At 35.8% G+C, this 16,976-nt stretch overlaps 1 protein-coding gene across 1 annotated transcript in view; it reads left to right on the top strand.

Moving 5' to 3' along the window:
* The window catches only part of GRIK3 (glutamate ionotropic receptor kainate type subunit 3), a 934,988-nt gene that overhangs the window by 450,478 nt on the left and 467,534 nt on the right, over window positions 1-16,976 (top strand). The window contains exon 5 of the mRNA XM_053707131.1: window positions 5,434-5,487. Within this exon, the coding sequence (XP_053563106.1) occupies window positions 5,434-5,487 (54 nt within the window). The remainder of the gene's footprint in view (window positions 1-5,433; window positions 5,488-16,976) is intronic.

Here is a 16,976-nt window from a genome sequence, read left to right as displayed (position 1 = left end):
TGTAATTTTAGGTTTTAGTGTAAGGTAGCGTACTTTCACAGGTAAGTTGTATTTATTTTAACTAGGTAGTTAGTAAATAGTTAATAACTATTTACTAACTAGTCTACCTATTAAAAAAAAAACCTCGGTTTAGGGGTTAGTAGGTAGTTTATGGGTGTTAGTGTACTTTTTAACACATTAGTTATGAGTTTTATGTTACAGCTTTGCAGCGTAAAATGAATAACTACTGACTTTAGATGACACTACGGATTTTTAGGCTGTAACACTCGCTTTTTAGCCTCACCACAAAACTCGTAATACCGGCGCTATGGGAATCCCATGAAAAAACGTAATTTTACGAGTGCAGTATTGACGTTGCATTACAGGCTAAAAGGCTTGCAGTAGAAAAATACTTCAAGAATGACCACGCACTATATAATAAAACTAAATTTTATTGAGCAACTTTAAAATAACGACAGAACCGCTCAATACAAAACTAAGAAATGGGTGCGTAGCACAGATGGCTTACGTGTTTCGACAGATTGCCGTAATCATAGCCTGAGTGTAGTACACCTATACAGACAAGACTTGTAATGGCTGTGGTGTTGTTTTAACGCTGAAATGACCATATTTTTTGCGTTAAAAGATGACGTTTAAAGACCCAAACACAAGTTTTGCTGTTTTGATATAACACATTAGAACATGGCCAACTTAATTAGATTAAATGTTGACTAGGTGATAAATGCTATTAGAATATTACAACATTTTTTTATATTAATGGCCTGGATGTAGTAAGGGGTGAGGGATTGAGAGATCCTTGAACAGACATAAAACCACATTGTAAATATACTTTTTTGTATATAGTTTTAATAAATAATATACAAGTTGATTTCAAAATCTTTCAAATTGTATTAAAACCTTGTTAGGTGAAATTGTTTTCCAATAGCCAATAGCCAATAGCCAATTTCCCCTCCACAATTGCCTTACTTGAATGAGTCAATCCAGAGTTATTACTGAACTAGATATGGATAGCTACCATCATTTTCTCCTGCTGTGGCTAATTATGTCAGATATAAATGAACCATTAAACAGATTAAGCAACTACTGTGGATAATGTGGCAGGGTTAGGCTTGAGAAGTCTGGAGAAGGAACTTCACTCAAATTCTCACAGGGATCAGAAAATCCACAATTTTTAGAGATGGATTATGGGAAAAATAGGCAAAATAAAGATTGGAAGTATGTTGCTAATGTTTTTTTATTACACATAATGAAACATTTTCTATTACTATTTCAATGGTTTCAAATCCCTTTAAAAAGCAAAGAGCTTATACACAATAAATACAGAGACATTGTAAAACACACTTTGACAAAGACTTTGCAAGGATCCTTCTCTCTTATATAGACAGTAACGCCTAGTTAGGCATCCTTCCATGACTGGTGCACTGTCTATTCACACATTCTCTTGCTCTGTGTAGGGCACACTTCATAAGAAACACTTGGGCAGACTCATAGGTTTTGTAGGCTAGCAACTTATAGATCATAAAAAACCTACACCTAAGGATAGGCTAATATTTTGACAAAATCATTAAAATAGTGGATAATGACTACATTCATTTTCTATAATAAACAAAATAACCTTCATTTCCATTTGCAAGCAACATTTGATCCCATTTCAATCATTTAGATTTGTCCCATAAATAAAAACTATAAAACTAGAATTCTCACTGGGTTTTATTGCAGACCTACACTGATTTGAAATACAGAGCTTCCATCTTTCAAGCATATTGCTCGATTTTCAGTGTTTGGGAGTTCTACCCAATGTCCCTCCCCTAGCTTCCCCTTTAGGGCTAATATCTTGTTCTTTAGTTTGTCCCATAGATAAAAACTATAAAACTAGAATTCTCACTGGATTTTTTTTGCAGACCTACACTGATTTGAAATATAGAGCTCCCATCGTTCCTGCATATTGCTGGGTGTTCAGGGTTTCAGAGTTCTACCCACTATCCCTCCCCCAGCTTCCCCTTTAAGGCTAATATCTTGCTCTCAAGATTAAGCCAAGGTCTGCCCCAGCTCTTCCCATGGCCGGTCCCTGCCCACTGCTTTACCCTCAGAACACCCAACATGCAGCACAACAAATATCTCTGCCCCTTAGTTTGGAGCTTTGCTGCTGCAAAATACCCATGATAACTGTCTATAAATTCCCCTCATCTCCCAGTCCCGGAAATCCTCTGGGAAATGTTGGGAGACATGGAAATATATGCTGTCAAAACATATGTAAAACATGTCTACAATTGGTTCAGCATTGGTGCTAACTGCTTAATGTGTTTATCGTTACTAATGATCCTATAATAATAATCCTTAAATTAAGAGTAGGGACAGCAATGCATTACTGGTAGCTAGCAGAACACATCAAATGAACAAATGCAAGAGGCATATAAGTGCAGCCACCAATCACCAGCTAGCTCTCAGTAGTGCATAGCTGCTCCTGAGCCTACCTAGGTATGCTCTTCAATAAATGATATTAAGAGAACAAGGACAATTTGATAATAGACATACATTGGAAAGTTGTTTAAAATTGCATGTTCTATCTGAATAATGAAAGCTTAATATTTATTTTATTGTTACTTTAACCCTAACTGTGAAACTTACAGTAACTACAATGTTACTTACCTGTCTTGGGAAATGTGACCAATGACACTAAGGATCATAAATGTAATGAGTTATGAGATCTTGTTCAACATGAGATCTCAGCTCAGGACATTTTGATACCTTTATTATTTTAGCTGACTTTTGGACTACAGCAGGATACCTGAATAGCCCACTTACTGACACAAAGAGAGCCTAAAAGCATAAAATCTAATATTAAAATGATATCTCTAAGCACATTCTGCTGCTATAAACAAAATAGAACATGCAAAGGCTAAAGTGATTAAAAGTATATTTCGTCTCGTACTATAATGTGCCAGGGTATGTTTTAAAGAATTGTATCAGCAGCACACATTTACATATTCTCATTACACACATAACCGAAGACGGTGTTCTTCTGATATATATATATATATTTTTTTTAAGATTAAATGTAGGACTTTGTACCCTATTATGAGAAGCATTTCGCTCAAAATAGAATATGTAGTAGATATAGTTACTTTGAAAGCTTTGTCTAAAGGTATACCTCCCAATCTTAGGGCTTAGAATGGGAGATTCATTGGCAGAGCTGCAACAACCTGGGAATGGAATAAAAGTGGGCTGTGGGTGGAATCCGGCGGGGCCAGGAGGAATCATGTGTAATATGGGCTGAGCTTGATATGACACGTGGTTAGACAGTCCCTAGGTTTATTTTGTGAAATCTGAGAATCCTCAGAAAAAAAGCACAGGTCAGATGTCAGCATGATGGACTGACAGAGATTTTCTGATTTTACATATAGCCAATTGCAACTGTCCTTTTATAGCAGATTGCATCCTCTAAATTAGAACCTAAGTAAGATATCCACAGCAATATGCAACATATTCTTATTGATATCTTTTAAATAATTAAACTCATGACAAGCATTTGAAAGCTTCATTTGTCGGAACAAACGCTGTAACACTTGAAACGATTTTAAGCATATTTCCAGGAACAGTAGGAATAGCATCTAGAGCGTCTTAGGCACAAATGAAGTCTTCTGAACTTTTTTAAAACTTCCAAGGGTAACTAATTTTTCCCAAGGTGTAAACTTAATTTAAAATTTCACTTGTAGCATAATCTTTATCAGCTCTTCCCGTAGTGGTATTTTTTGGCTTTATCTTATGAGACTTCATTCCAAAGTCTTCACAGAAAATTGTTTTATGACGCCATTTTTAATTTTGTTTCTATTTTAAGCTAAAAGCATTGCCATAACTTCATGGGGTATTCTTCATGAGCAGGTGTCAGTATTAACTTCAGCTACAGAGCATACAAGACAACTACTCTCTCTAACGTCTCCTAGGCTGCCTCTGTATAGCTGTACCTTGATAATATCTGTTTTGTGCTCTTACCTTTTCTTATTTATTGTCATTGAGATATCCACATATACATACAAATATTTACCTGGGTAAAAACGCTACTTAGGAATGTATAGAGATGTGATGAAAGAAAGATAAGGTTTTGCAAAGAGAAAAAAGATAGAATACAATGACAGTGGTTTGTATAGGAAAAGAACGTAGAAAATGTATAATCACATGAATGTAGAGAACTGATGAGTGGAAATTACAAGGCAAATGGAATGGCAAGCATAATGGATAAGTAAGATAAGTAAGATAAGAAAAAGGGATAGACAAGTAATGTAAGATTACAGAAAGTAGGGGAAAGCATTAAACAGCAAGAACATGGTATGTTGACGAGAATTAGCTTATGTGCCGTGCTGAGATTGCAACTAAGTATTAATCGGAAATAAAATCAAGCTAAGCAATGGAGTGGTGATAGGTTGAGAGCTTGATCGTCAGCCAATATAGGGTTAAAAAATAATTACAATTGTTTAGTATTTTTATAACAAACTCTATAAATTACATTTTTCTTAGGACTACTAAAAATCTGCCCTTTCACTTACACTGTTAGACTACTTGAATTAGGAAATTTAAATTGTATACAGTATATTAAAGTGTAAATATTTAAGGGCCATAATAGTGGAAAAATTGCAAGATCTAATTCATGGGCCACATCCTTTGAAGATCAGCAGGTTTCTGTATCTCCAATTGTATGGTCACTAGTGCTAAAATTAAATTCACTAACAAATATAAGCATATAATTTTCCCACCATAATGGTCCTTTCAAATTTGTTTATTTTTTCCACACATACATCTATTAAATAAAACACCAAACATGAATTCTAAAGTGAATAAAATTAATTATATACAATTAAAATAGCTTTCTTCTTTGCTAATTTATATACAAAACACAAAGTCTAACATATATAAAATTTAAATTTGAATTTCTAGTTGATTTCATCAAATTCTCACCATCTGATCAAAAGATAAAAGGAAATCGATGATAAAATTATAGAGTTTCTAATAGAATTTTATCTTTAAAAATCAGATGTTTTTGGAGTATATCCATTTTGGTGAGCAGAATTGAATGATCTTAAATTATAAGCTCAATAAAAAAAGAACACTAATATGTCTACAGCAGTATCTGGTGTTGAATTTGTGGGCTTTAGAAAGGTGGAATTACAGAATACAACGTATTGACTTGAAGGGGAAATTAATTAGGATATTGCAAAATCAATGGAAAATCCATTGTAAATTAAGGAAAATGTCCATTAGAGCACAAAGCAAAATGAGGGAGAGGAAAATACAATAGGATATTACAATGATAATCAACTGGAAGTATAGTATATATTAGAGGCAGGCCATATATATATATATATATATATATATATAAAAAAATAACTGCACACTATAAAATAATCAGCCTATTTATTGTATGTCTTCTTATTCCAGGCTATGGCAATGGGCATGATGACTGAATACTACCACTTCATCTTCACTACACTGGTAAGAAACTCATCTTGTTTTGGTTGGTTATTTATTAAATTGAAGTAACTATGGAAATATTCCATTTCTAACAAACACAGTAGAAACACAGTAGATTTGCATAATCAACAAATGCAAGATAACAATAGCATTTACTCTGAATTTCAAAAGAGTAGTAGATTTTTCTCTAACAAATTTCAAAGTTATATATATTTCCAATCCCCCTGTACCATGTGACAGCAATCAGCCAATCACAAATGCATATACGTATAGTCTGTGACTTCTTGCACATGCTCAGTAGGAGTTGGTGACTCAAAAAGTGTAAATATAAAAGACTGTGCACATTTTTTTTTTTTTAATGAAAGTAAATTAGAAAGTTGTTTAAAATTACATGCTGTATCTGAATCATGGAAATTTAATTTAACCCCTAGTTTCCCTTTAAGGGATATTACATACTAAATAAATACTAGATAGAATGATGTATACTTTTTTTTTTTTTAACTGAAATTCATTTTTTTTTTATATATTGTAAGTGAAGTCTGTAAAGTGTCCATAAAGCAATATGGATGTCACCATGTTGTATCCTAGGTTTCCTTCTCTTCTATCTGTACATGAGTAAAGAGCATTGACCGTGTGGAATATAGCAGTATGAAGTCTGGAGTCTGCACTTCCACTTTTAACATAAATTGGAAAGCCCACAATTTTAATAATTAAATTAGAGGAAAAGAAGTGTAAAATAAATAGAAATCATAAAAAATAAAAAATAATAAAAAATAAAGTATATTGATTTTTTTTAAATAACACATAACTAAACATTTTATATTTCAATCTCAAAGTGTCCCTTTAGGAACGTTTGAAAAAAGAAAACAAAATGTATTCTTACATGATAAATGAATTTATTTAATGGTGGTGAAAGTCCATGAGCCTTTACTCCTGGGATTAAACTTCTGGCCACTAGGTGGAGGCAAAGATTCTCAAAACTCTAAGAGCACTTAATACCTCCCACCTCTCTGGTATTCTAGTCTGACATACTGCCAAGTAGAAAGGTACAAATAAAACTGCTCTTTGAAAGAAATTAATTTATCAGGTGAGTATAAATTTAGCTTTCTTTCATAAGATGGTGAGAGTCCACAAGCCATTACTACAAGGTACTAATACCCAAGCTGTAGAGTCCATGGGGCATATTTATCAAGCTCCGAATGGAGCTTGATGCCCCGTGTTTCTAGCGAGCCTGCAGTTATGAAGCAGCGGTCACAAAGACCGCTGCTCCATAACCTGTCCGCCTGCTGTGAGCAGGCAGACAGACATCGCCGGAAATCAACCCGGTCGAGTACGATTGGGTTGATTGACACCCCCCTGCTGGCGGCCTCTTGTGAGCTGCTGGTGCAATGCTGAATATGGCGAGCGTATTGCTCGCCGTATTCAGCGAGGTCTGTCGGACCTGATCCGCACTGTCGGATCAGGTCCGACAGACCTTGATAAATAGAGGCCCATGAGTAATTGGGCAGGACAAACATTTTTAAGGCAATCACCTAATGACCAGGTACTGCTGCCTGACTTTCCAACCAAACATATCAAAGTGGTAGAATTTAGGGAAAGTAGGTTTCTGCCTTGCAAATTTAGAGGAAACTGATCTAGAAAAATGAGCAATAATGCATTGTGGAAAAAACTATCCCACCTCCAAAAAAAAACCTTGGTAATCATGAGATTTAGTCAAAAAGCTAAAGAAATGGATGTAGCCCTTTATGTGGACCAAGGGACAAACAAATTAAAAGATTGTCTAAAAATCTTTGCAATTTAAAAGTAGAATTCTAATTAGTGATGTCGCGAACAGTTCTGCCGTGAATAGTTTGCAGCGAACATAGCATGTTCGCGTTCACAGCGGACAGCGAACATATGCGATGTTCGATCCGCCCCCTATCCGCCATTGAGTAAACTTTGACCCTGTAGCTCACAGTCACAGGACACATTCCAGCCAATTAGCAGCAGACACTCCCTCCCAGACCCTCCCACCTCCTGGACAGCATCCATTTTAGATTAATTCAGAGCCTGCATTCTTAGTGAGAGGAGGGACAGTGTAGCTGCTGCTGATTTAATAGGGAAATTGATAGCTAGGCTAGTGTATTCAGTGTCCACTACAGTCCTGAAGGACTCATCTGATCTCTGCTGTAAGGACAGCACCCCAAAACCCCTTTTTATGGCTAGAACATGTCTGCTTTTTTTTTCCTGTGTAATCTAATTGCAGCCTGCCTGCCAGCTCAGGCTCACAGCGTATACTGTGCCCACTTGCCCAGTGCCACCACTCATATATGGTGTAACAGTAGTGTACATTTAAAAAAAACAAAAACTTTTTTTAATTTGAAATAATAGCAGTCATTTTCCTTCACACGTGTGCGTTTCAGGTCCTGCCAGGGCACAGTGTGATACCAGTGCAAGTCATATCTGCTAAAACAGTAGTGTACATTTAAAAAAAAACAAAAAAAACTTTTTTTAATTTGAAATAATAGCAGTCAGTTTCCTTCACACGTGTGCATTTCAGGCCCTGCCAGGGCACAGTGAGACACCAGTGCAAGTCATATCTGCTAAAACAGTAGTGTACATTTAAAAAAAAAAAAAAACTTTTTTTACTGTGAAATAATAGCAGTCAGTTTCCTTCACACGTGTGCGTTCCAGGTCCTGCCAGGGCACAGTGTCACACCAGTGCAAGTCATATCTGCTAAAACAGTAGTGTACATACATTTAAAAAAAACCCACCTTTTTTATTGTGAAATAATAGCAGTCAGTTTCCCTCACACGTGTGCGCTCCAGGTCCTGCCAGGGCACAGTGTCACACCAGTGCAAGTCATATCTACTAAAACAGTAGTGTACATACATTTAAAAAAAACAACAACCTTTTTTAACTGTGAAATAATAGCAGTCAGTTTCCCTCACACATGTGCGTTCCAGGTCCTGCCAGGGCACAGTGCCACACCAGTGCAAGTCATATCTGCTAAAACAGTAGTGTACATACATTTAAAAAAAAAAACTTTTTTATTGTGAAATAATAGCAGTCAGTTTCCCTCACACCTGTGCGTTCCAGGTCCTGCCAGGGCACAGTGTCACACCAGTGCAAGTCATATCTGCTAAAACAGTAGTGTACATTTAAAAAAAAAAACCCTTACACTACCTGAACGATACAACATCATACCTGATGTTTTAAAGCACGTTATTCCAAACAATTTAGCAATGTTAGGTGATTTATGCCCTTTATGGATTAAACCAGACTCTGCATCAACTATGTAATTTTCCATGGGAGTTTGTCATGGATCCCCCTCTGGCATACCACAGTCCAGGTGTTAGTCCCCTTGAAACAACTTTTCCATCACTTTTGTGGCCAGAAAGAGTCCCTGTGGGTTTTAAATTTCGCCTGCCTATTGAAGTCTATGGCGGTTCGCCCGGTTCGTGAACTTTTGCGGAAGTTTGTGACATCACTAATTCTAATGCTCTTACAATATCTAATTTAAGTAAGAGGCCATAAAATGAATTATTTGGATTAGGACAAAAATTCAGAAAGTCTTCTGGCAGAAGATATTGCTAAAAGGAACAAAACATTTCAGACAGAAGCAAAATGTCCAAAGCATGCAAGTTCTAAAAGAGAAACCTGTAAAGCTTGTAAAAAAAAAAAAAAAAATGAACTAATGTTCCAAAGAGGAGAAATTGGTTTAGACACTGGATATATCCTGACAAAGACTGAACAACGCTTAGATGTCAAGTCATGTAGCAATTTTCCTGTAGTAAGAAACCAAAAAAGACAAAAAAATTACTCTTTACAGATCATTATCTGAGCCTACTTGCAAAAAGAAGAATTCTTATAATTTTAAAAGAATGCCAGCTAAATCCTTGGTTTTTGTAACAGGAAAGAAACAACTTTCCAAATTATTTGAGACATTTTAATTGTAACAGGCTTTATGGTCTGCAATAAGAAGTTCAATACAGCATTAAAGGGCCACTGTAAGTAAATATTTTCTATGCCTGTTACTAACTAACTACACCAAATACGCTTTTTATCAATAGCATTTCATTAACATATCTCTACCGTATATCAGAAATCTTGTCTGCAAATGTAATTGTTTTCCAAACCCACTCCGTGGGTATCCTTTGCTCTGTACCAATCCGTTTACAATACCTAGGTTTCAAAATGGCGCTTTAAACACAAAGTTATTGGTTTAAGTATTTTGAACATGCAGTGCTGAAAATAGTGGGCAGGATAACGTGACATCATCGGTGAATAAAAGATATAACTTTTAGAATGTTATGAAACTTCGTTTTGGAGAAAATATAGGTCAGTAGGTTTTAATTAATGTTTATTAACTTTAATATGTTAGTTGTTTAGCTTAAAAATTATAACAGAAAGTAATCCTTTAAAGAAACCTAAAATAGGCATTCAATCTCTAATTTATTAAAACATCAATTCTATGTCTGGGAGACCCCATTGTTCCTCAATCTAGTAGAAAACCACTGGAAGGAGAACACATTCCTGTTGAATGGATTACCCACTAAGGAAATCTGCTTCCCAGATTTCCTTCCTAAAATGGGAAATATAGAATATTTTCTGTAACCATTCAAAAAACCTTCAGACTTTATTCATTGCTAATGAACTGCAAGTTTCCCCCTTGATAGTGGATATAAGCTACAGATGTAACATTGTCTAAATGTAAAAAGGGATAAGTTTCTCTTTTCAGAGGACTGCTCTAAAGGGACCTAAAGATTGTATGTCCAAGATAATTATTTATAACCTCACCTCCGAGGAAACCAATCTCCCTGTTCTCTCCTGGACTCCAGACTGAACCTCAATCCAAGAGAATGATGTCTGCAGAGATTATTTTTCAAATTGGAGGACTAAGGGATGCCCCCAGTAAAATAGTTTGGAAAACTAATCAACAGGACAGAGATTGCCTCCCTGAAAAATTACTTAGGAATCTATGAGATAGTTGAGTGGACATGTTTGCATCATTGTCGAAGCAGGCAAAGTTAAAGATGTCTCATATAAAAGCAAAAAGGAATAACATGCAAAAGGAATAACATCTGATGCTGCCATCATCAAACCTAACATTTCCATACATTGACCTACAGATGGGTTGAAAGTTTAGTGTAGTTTTGAGCAAACTGACTGTAACTTTAATCCCTGATCCGTTAACAAAAGCTGCATAGTCACTGAGTATAAAATGATTCCTAGAAAAGAGACTCTAAATAAGAAAGAGAACTCTTTTAAATTAATACTCCAACCATGCCTGCAAATAAACCAACAGTAGAATGGGGATTTTGGTATGAAATACAGCTAAAGGAAACAAATGGATCCTGAACCAATATGGTGTCAAATGTTGGCATAAATTAATCCAGTTGAATAAGGGGTAGAATTTGTTAGATTGTTACTATTTTAAAAATAGGAAAGCTGAGATTAAACTACAGCTAATACAATTTGAAAGTTTTTTTGAATGAGAGACAGAAGTTACTTTTTTTGAAAAGGCTTTGACTCAAAACATATTCAGAAATCCTGAGAAAACTATGATTAGAACTCAGAGATCTTGGACTGACTGCAATAGACATTCTAAAAAGGTGTAAACTTCCCCATACAAGAAAAATAGTCAGGATTTAAGGTCATATATTCATGCTGATTTGAAAGAGGAAGAAGGCTCATAGAATGCTTGGCCTTGTTCCAACTGGATTAAACTTCCAGGAAGATCTGGAAGATTCAGGTCATTGTACGAAAATAGACATTTTTGTTGGTTCCTAAATTGACAAAAGGAACAGATAAGCACTATTTATTCTATTTTTCCCTTAGACTTCTTGTCCTGAGGGAGAAAAGTTAATTTTCCTCCCCAACACAGTGGAAATGATAACGTCAAGTCCAGGTCCAAATTCATCCTTTGGACACTCTGCTAACAATTACTTAAATCATAAAGCCCTGGTCAGCACTGTTTAAGTCATACACTTAGATTTACATTGAATTATGCCAACAATGGGACCACAAATAAGTGCATTAGTCGACTTCAGAAGATTTTGAAAAGCTTCATCCACAGAGTCTTCTGAGACTTGCTCAGACAAATTGTAAAACCAACGACTACAGAAGCAATGCTTGCTGAATTTCATGTTTATATGGTTCCTGAAAATGTACTGTGCTCCAAGGGAATAGTAGTGCATTTGGCTAAAAGGAATAGCACCATCCACCACTGGAGATATTTCCCAAAGCTCTACATTAGAAGCTAGAAAAGCTAGAAAATAAATTTAGAGTACAGATTAAAAAACAAACAAAATAAAAGACAAAAAAAAACCAGGCTTTATTTTAAAAAGAGCTTCAGGAACCGAGAAAATCCTCTTGTTGATTATGTATAAAATCCAGTTGTTTGGAAGTTGACTTAGGGACACCTTAAGTACAAAAAAACTCTTAAAACAAAGAACTAAGATGTTTAAGCTCAAACATGAAAGAGGTAGAGACTCTGTGTCCTGTTCAGTAAAAAAAAAAAAACTCCTGATTATCAAAACTCACCTTCAGAAAACAGCCTGAGGTGTCTGAGCCTGAAAACTATAAAGGGCATCCTAAGGTGTTCTGATCTCTGATAATGCAGAAAAAAACTGATAATGTAACTTTAGGATGACTTTTAGACATATAATTTTTGTGCATACTTGGCTGAGGCATAGCAGCCACTACTAAAGAGTGCACGAACCTTTAAATCCTTCAAAACAGAAAATAAAATTGTGCATACATGGAGGTGATATTGCTGTCACGACTACAGGGCGCACAAACCTTTAATTCCTGGAGCAAAATCTGAAGCATTCCATTGTATTGCGTAAACAGAGAGAGGACAGATTCCTTAAAGTGAAAGTAAATCCTAGCGTTTTACAAATGCTAGGATTTACTATTGAAACAAATAAAGGGCACTTTCATTCATGAAGTATAAGATACTTCATGTAGAAAGCTCCTTTATTTGATTCAATCGATCGCTGCTCTTAGCTCCTACAGCAGAGCACGGAAAAAAAATTTTTGGCTAAGAGGTGACATTTTCACCTCTTAGCCAATAGCAGTGCGGTAAATCCAGCTCCCATGGGCGCCAAGCCGGATTTACCACACGGCTATTGGCTAAGAGGTGAAAACGTCACCTCTTAGCCAAAAACAATTTTAGCCGTGGGCTGCTGTAGCAGCTAAAAACGGCGATTGATTGAATCAAATAAAGGAGCTTTCTACATGAAGTATCAATAGTAAATCCTAGCGTTTATAAAACGCTAGGATTTACTTTCACTTTAATAGTCAAGAGCACCATTAGACTGTTAGAATGCCTAATGAGATCCATACTGTAAATATGAACTAGGAACAATCCTGCAACATAGAAAATAAAATTGTTGTCAGAGGATCTACCCTCTCAAGGAAAAAAATAAGGTAGTGGGGACAGATTTCAGTATGCTCCATGAAAGAATACACAAACAGATGAATAAATACATGAAGTCAACTACCTTTTTTTAATATTGTAAATTCATGTAAAAACAGTAAATAAAATGTTTGGAAACAATGTAGCTGATAGAATATAGTCCAAGACATATGATAAAGACAATCTTGGGCAATAAGTATTAAAGAACCACTAAGCAGAGTAGAATAGCTTAATTAGCAAATGCATAATAAATAGACAATGCATAAGCAATTAGTTTGAATTTCACATGAGTAGTAGATTTTTTTCTGACAAATTTTAGTTAGTTTTTTTTCCCTTTCCGTTGCATCATGTGACAGCCATAAGATGATCACAAAATATAAATACAAATATTAGGTGAATCTTGCACATGCTCAGTAGGAGCTGGTGCCTTAGAAAGTGTGTATATAAAAAGATTATGCATATTTAGCTAATGGATGTGAAATGGAAAGTTTTTTTCAAAATTTTGTTTAATTTTTGTTTAATTGTAGTCATTTAAAGGGGAAACCTCCATGTGTAATAATAACAATGCACTGCATAAAAATGTATCCCAGCATAATACTATAAGTTACCCTTTAGCAATTACATTTCACAAATGGCAGTTGCATTCAGCAACAAAGGAGCAGTTGGAGAATTTCAAAAAAGAAAGAGAAATAGCCCAGTTACTAACTGCAGCTGCTGTACTAATTCAGTGCACAAAAACCTAAAATACACAAAGAGACTCCCCCTTACAATGACAAACCATTAAATGAATTTTACTGTGTATATAACAGAGGCTATATGGGTGCAATGAGATTAAAGTCCTAGTAATTAGCTGAATAGAAATAGAAGCTATTTTCACATAATAACGTTTCCATAATTACTAGATGTTGGGGCCGATTCATCAAGCTCCGTATTATCAATGTGCGGGCGGACATGATCAGGCTCTCCGGAAACAGAAGTTAAGAAGCAGCGGTCTTAAAGGGACATGAAACCCACGTTATTTCTTTCATGATTTATTAAGAGCATGCAATTTTAAACACGTTTCTAATTTACTTCTATTATCTATTTGCTTCATTCTCTTGATATACTTTGCTATAAAGCATATCTAGATAGGCTTAGTAGCTGCAGATTGGTGGCTGCACATAGATGCCTCGTGTGATTGGCATATGGATTGCTATTTCTTCAACAAAGGATATCTAAAAAATGAAGCAAATTAGTAAATAGAAGTAAATTGGAAAGTTGTTTAAAATTGTATTCTCTATCTGAATCATGAAAGAAAATATTTGGGTTTAGTGTCCCTTTAAGACCGCTGCTCCTTAACTCATCCGCCACCTCTGAGGCGGCTGACAGCAATCCGCCTGTCATGCTGATCGGCTCACCTCTCCTGCTATGACCTAAGGAGCACCGCCAGTGAGCATGCAGGCAGCCTCACGCACGATCCTCCCAGCAGGGTGCATGCTAAGCGGCGGGAACATCTGAGTGCTGACGGAGCTGCACGAAGCACTTGCTGGGGATTGCGTGGCCATGCCCCCTACTTTAAGACACGTCATATCAATGCTTGATTTATATACAAGTAAAGCCACAGAGGAAAGATGTGTATATGCACCAAACACCACACCCCCCGGATAACTGTCAATCACTACTTGTTCCCCATAAAGCACTGCTGCCCAGAGAGCACCGTACTCAGTTATTGTGTTAGTCTCTTGGTGTTTAGACCTCTTTTTTCAAGTGTTTAACTTCCTGCCTGTTACCTTATCTGCATGCCTTGATCCTCCTGCCTTTTTAGTGTATTGGAACCTTAGCTGCCTGCCCTGACCTTCCTGTTTCTCGCATATGAACCTTTGCTGCCTGCATCGACCCTTGGCCTGTTTATAAGACTTCGATTCCGGATTCTCCTTTATTGGCTGTGAATACCTGCTCTGTTCTCCAGTGACTGTGTTCTACTTTGCTCAAGTTTGCTACAGCGGATCATGTCCACCTGCACATTGATAATTTGGCCCCATAGTGTAAAAAGTCTATGTAATTAAGGTGGAAATAGTCTGTTACTTGTGTATATCCCTTGACTATGATGTACCTCAAAATTATTGTATTTACTAATAGCCTGTGGACTATGGGAGTGCCAAAAATGGATTGAGGACCCCTCTCAATGAAGAATATGGAGCACCTCAATGTTTCACCTTCCTACTATGTAGGCAAAGAAAAGACTAGAATACCAAAATGGTGGGAAGGATTAAGAGCTTTTAGAGCTTTGGGAATATTTGCCTCCTCCTATTGGCCAGGAGATCAATCCACTTTAATGGACCACCTTATGAAAGAAAGTCACATTTTTTATTTTTTTATTTTTTGAGGTTGAGAACATTACAATATAGAATAACCACTTACATAAGCCCTTAACCTGTAAGGGTAAAATATCAGAATATACAATACTGGTCATATACATAGCAGTACAACCCTATTATGAGGCATAAAAGAAAATATACAATTCCATAACTAGAAATAACAAAGGATAAAACACCAAAGACAATTCAAGTATTGTAAAGCTACCTACGTGGTTAATAAAAACATAAAATATACCTCAGGTTTTCACATTAACATATAGGGCCCTTTATGACCCCTTGTATCAATAATTGCACATACAGTATAAATAATAAAATGGTAAAGTATGGTATAGAATGGGGCCATAAATGTTAGTTTATCTAATACAAGTAGCAACAACCATATGAAAACTTAGAAAACTTACAAATAGTAACTATCATATGAAAACTTTAAAAACTTAGATTTACAGACTCTTAAGATCGTATAATCAAACTTGTCTAGGAATATACACAAAACATTTATATGGTTATATCGTCTCTCAGAGCTTGCTTGATATGGAAACACTACTAGCCACATGGGGATTATGTGTTTAACTCAGTATAGGATCCTGTAATATAATATCTAGCCTCTGCTAATATATAAAATAAGGCATTTCTCTAATATGGCATTAGCTTACGCTCCATGATTCATTTCAAACTTGTACCACCTGCTATGTAGAGAACATAAGTAAATATAGCAAGTATATATTAATTCTTGTTAACAAATCTTTTATAGATTGCACACAAACTATCGAGTCACACTCATTCTGGTCACCTCACAAGATTTGTATACCTAATAGAGGCCATATAGTGTTCATCCTTAAGCATATATTTGTTATGTAACATATCACTCTATTACCCAAAGAAGGAACATTAGATCAATGGGGATACTTGTCAAATAGCAAATCTTATGAGAAGAATAATATGGTAAAAGCCCAAATATCTCCCCAACATAAATGGTGATAAATATCTAATAGTAGGTGTGGCTAGGGACCTAGGATAAATAAGTGCCTAATAACTAAAGCAATAAAGCATAGAGGGGTTAAAAGATATACCTGGTCAGTTAAAGGATGTGTCTTTCTATAATACAGGGAGTGCAGAATTATTAGGCAAATTAGTATTTTGACCACATCATCCTCTTTATGCATGTTGTCTTACTCCAAGGTATAGGGATACTCTATAATTAAACATCAAATAGCTAGATTCTGTAAATTAAACTAAACATTTACCCCAATATATAGTCATTCCCTATATAAACAAAGAGAGGATTATCACATAGAAACACATTATATATGACAATATTTACTTCACCCATAGGCAACATAACAAAAAATATAGATTATAGGCATATTATTACTAACTGTATATCAACCGGTTAGAAAGCCCCCATTAATGTCACCCTAGTTTGAAACAGTTATTAGCATAGTAAAAAGTTTACCGGTTCCCAGGTTGCTGGAATAGATCTGGGGAGTAGATGTGAAAATATAGCTAGTACCTATCCAACACCCTTCCTGAAGTCAATACAAACTCTGATAATTAGATGGTAGGTGTCGGGTATTAGAGGAATCACCGTGCATTCAGCGCATTGATTTATGAGGCAGTGAGACTAGCTTCATAATAAGTTTCTGAAGTTGAAGTGTCCTCTGTTGCAGACCATCTGACAAGCTGCAAGGAACGTTCAGCTCCGAAGTTAGCGATTAAGTCTGCTGAGAAGTCATGTCCACTGAGTCATGGC

Source organism: Bombina bombina, chromosome 3 (assembly GCF_027579735.1).
Source record: "Bombina bombina isolate aBomBom1 chromosome 3, aBomBom1.pri, whole genome shotgun sequence".
NCBI classification, from domain to species: domain Eukaryota; kingdom Metazoa; phylum Chordata; class Amphibia; order Anura; family Bombinatoridae; genus Bombina; species Bombina bombina.
This window is presented reverse-complemented; position numbering and strand designations above follow the sequence as displayed.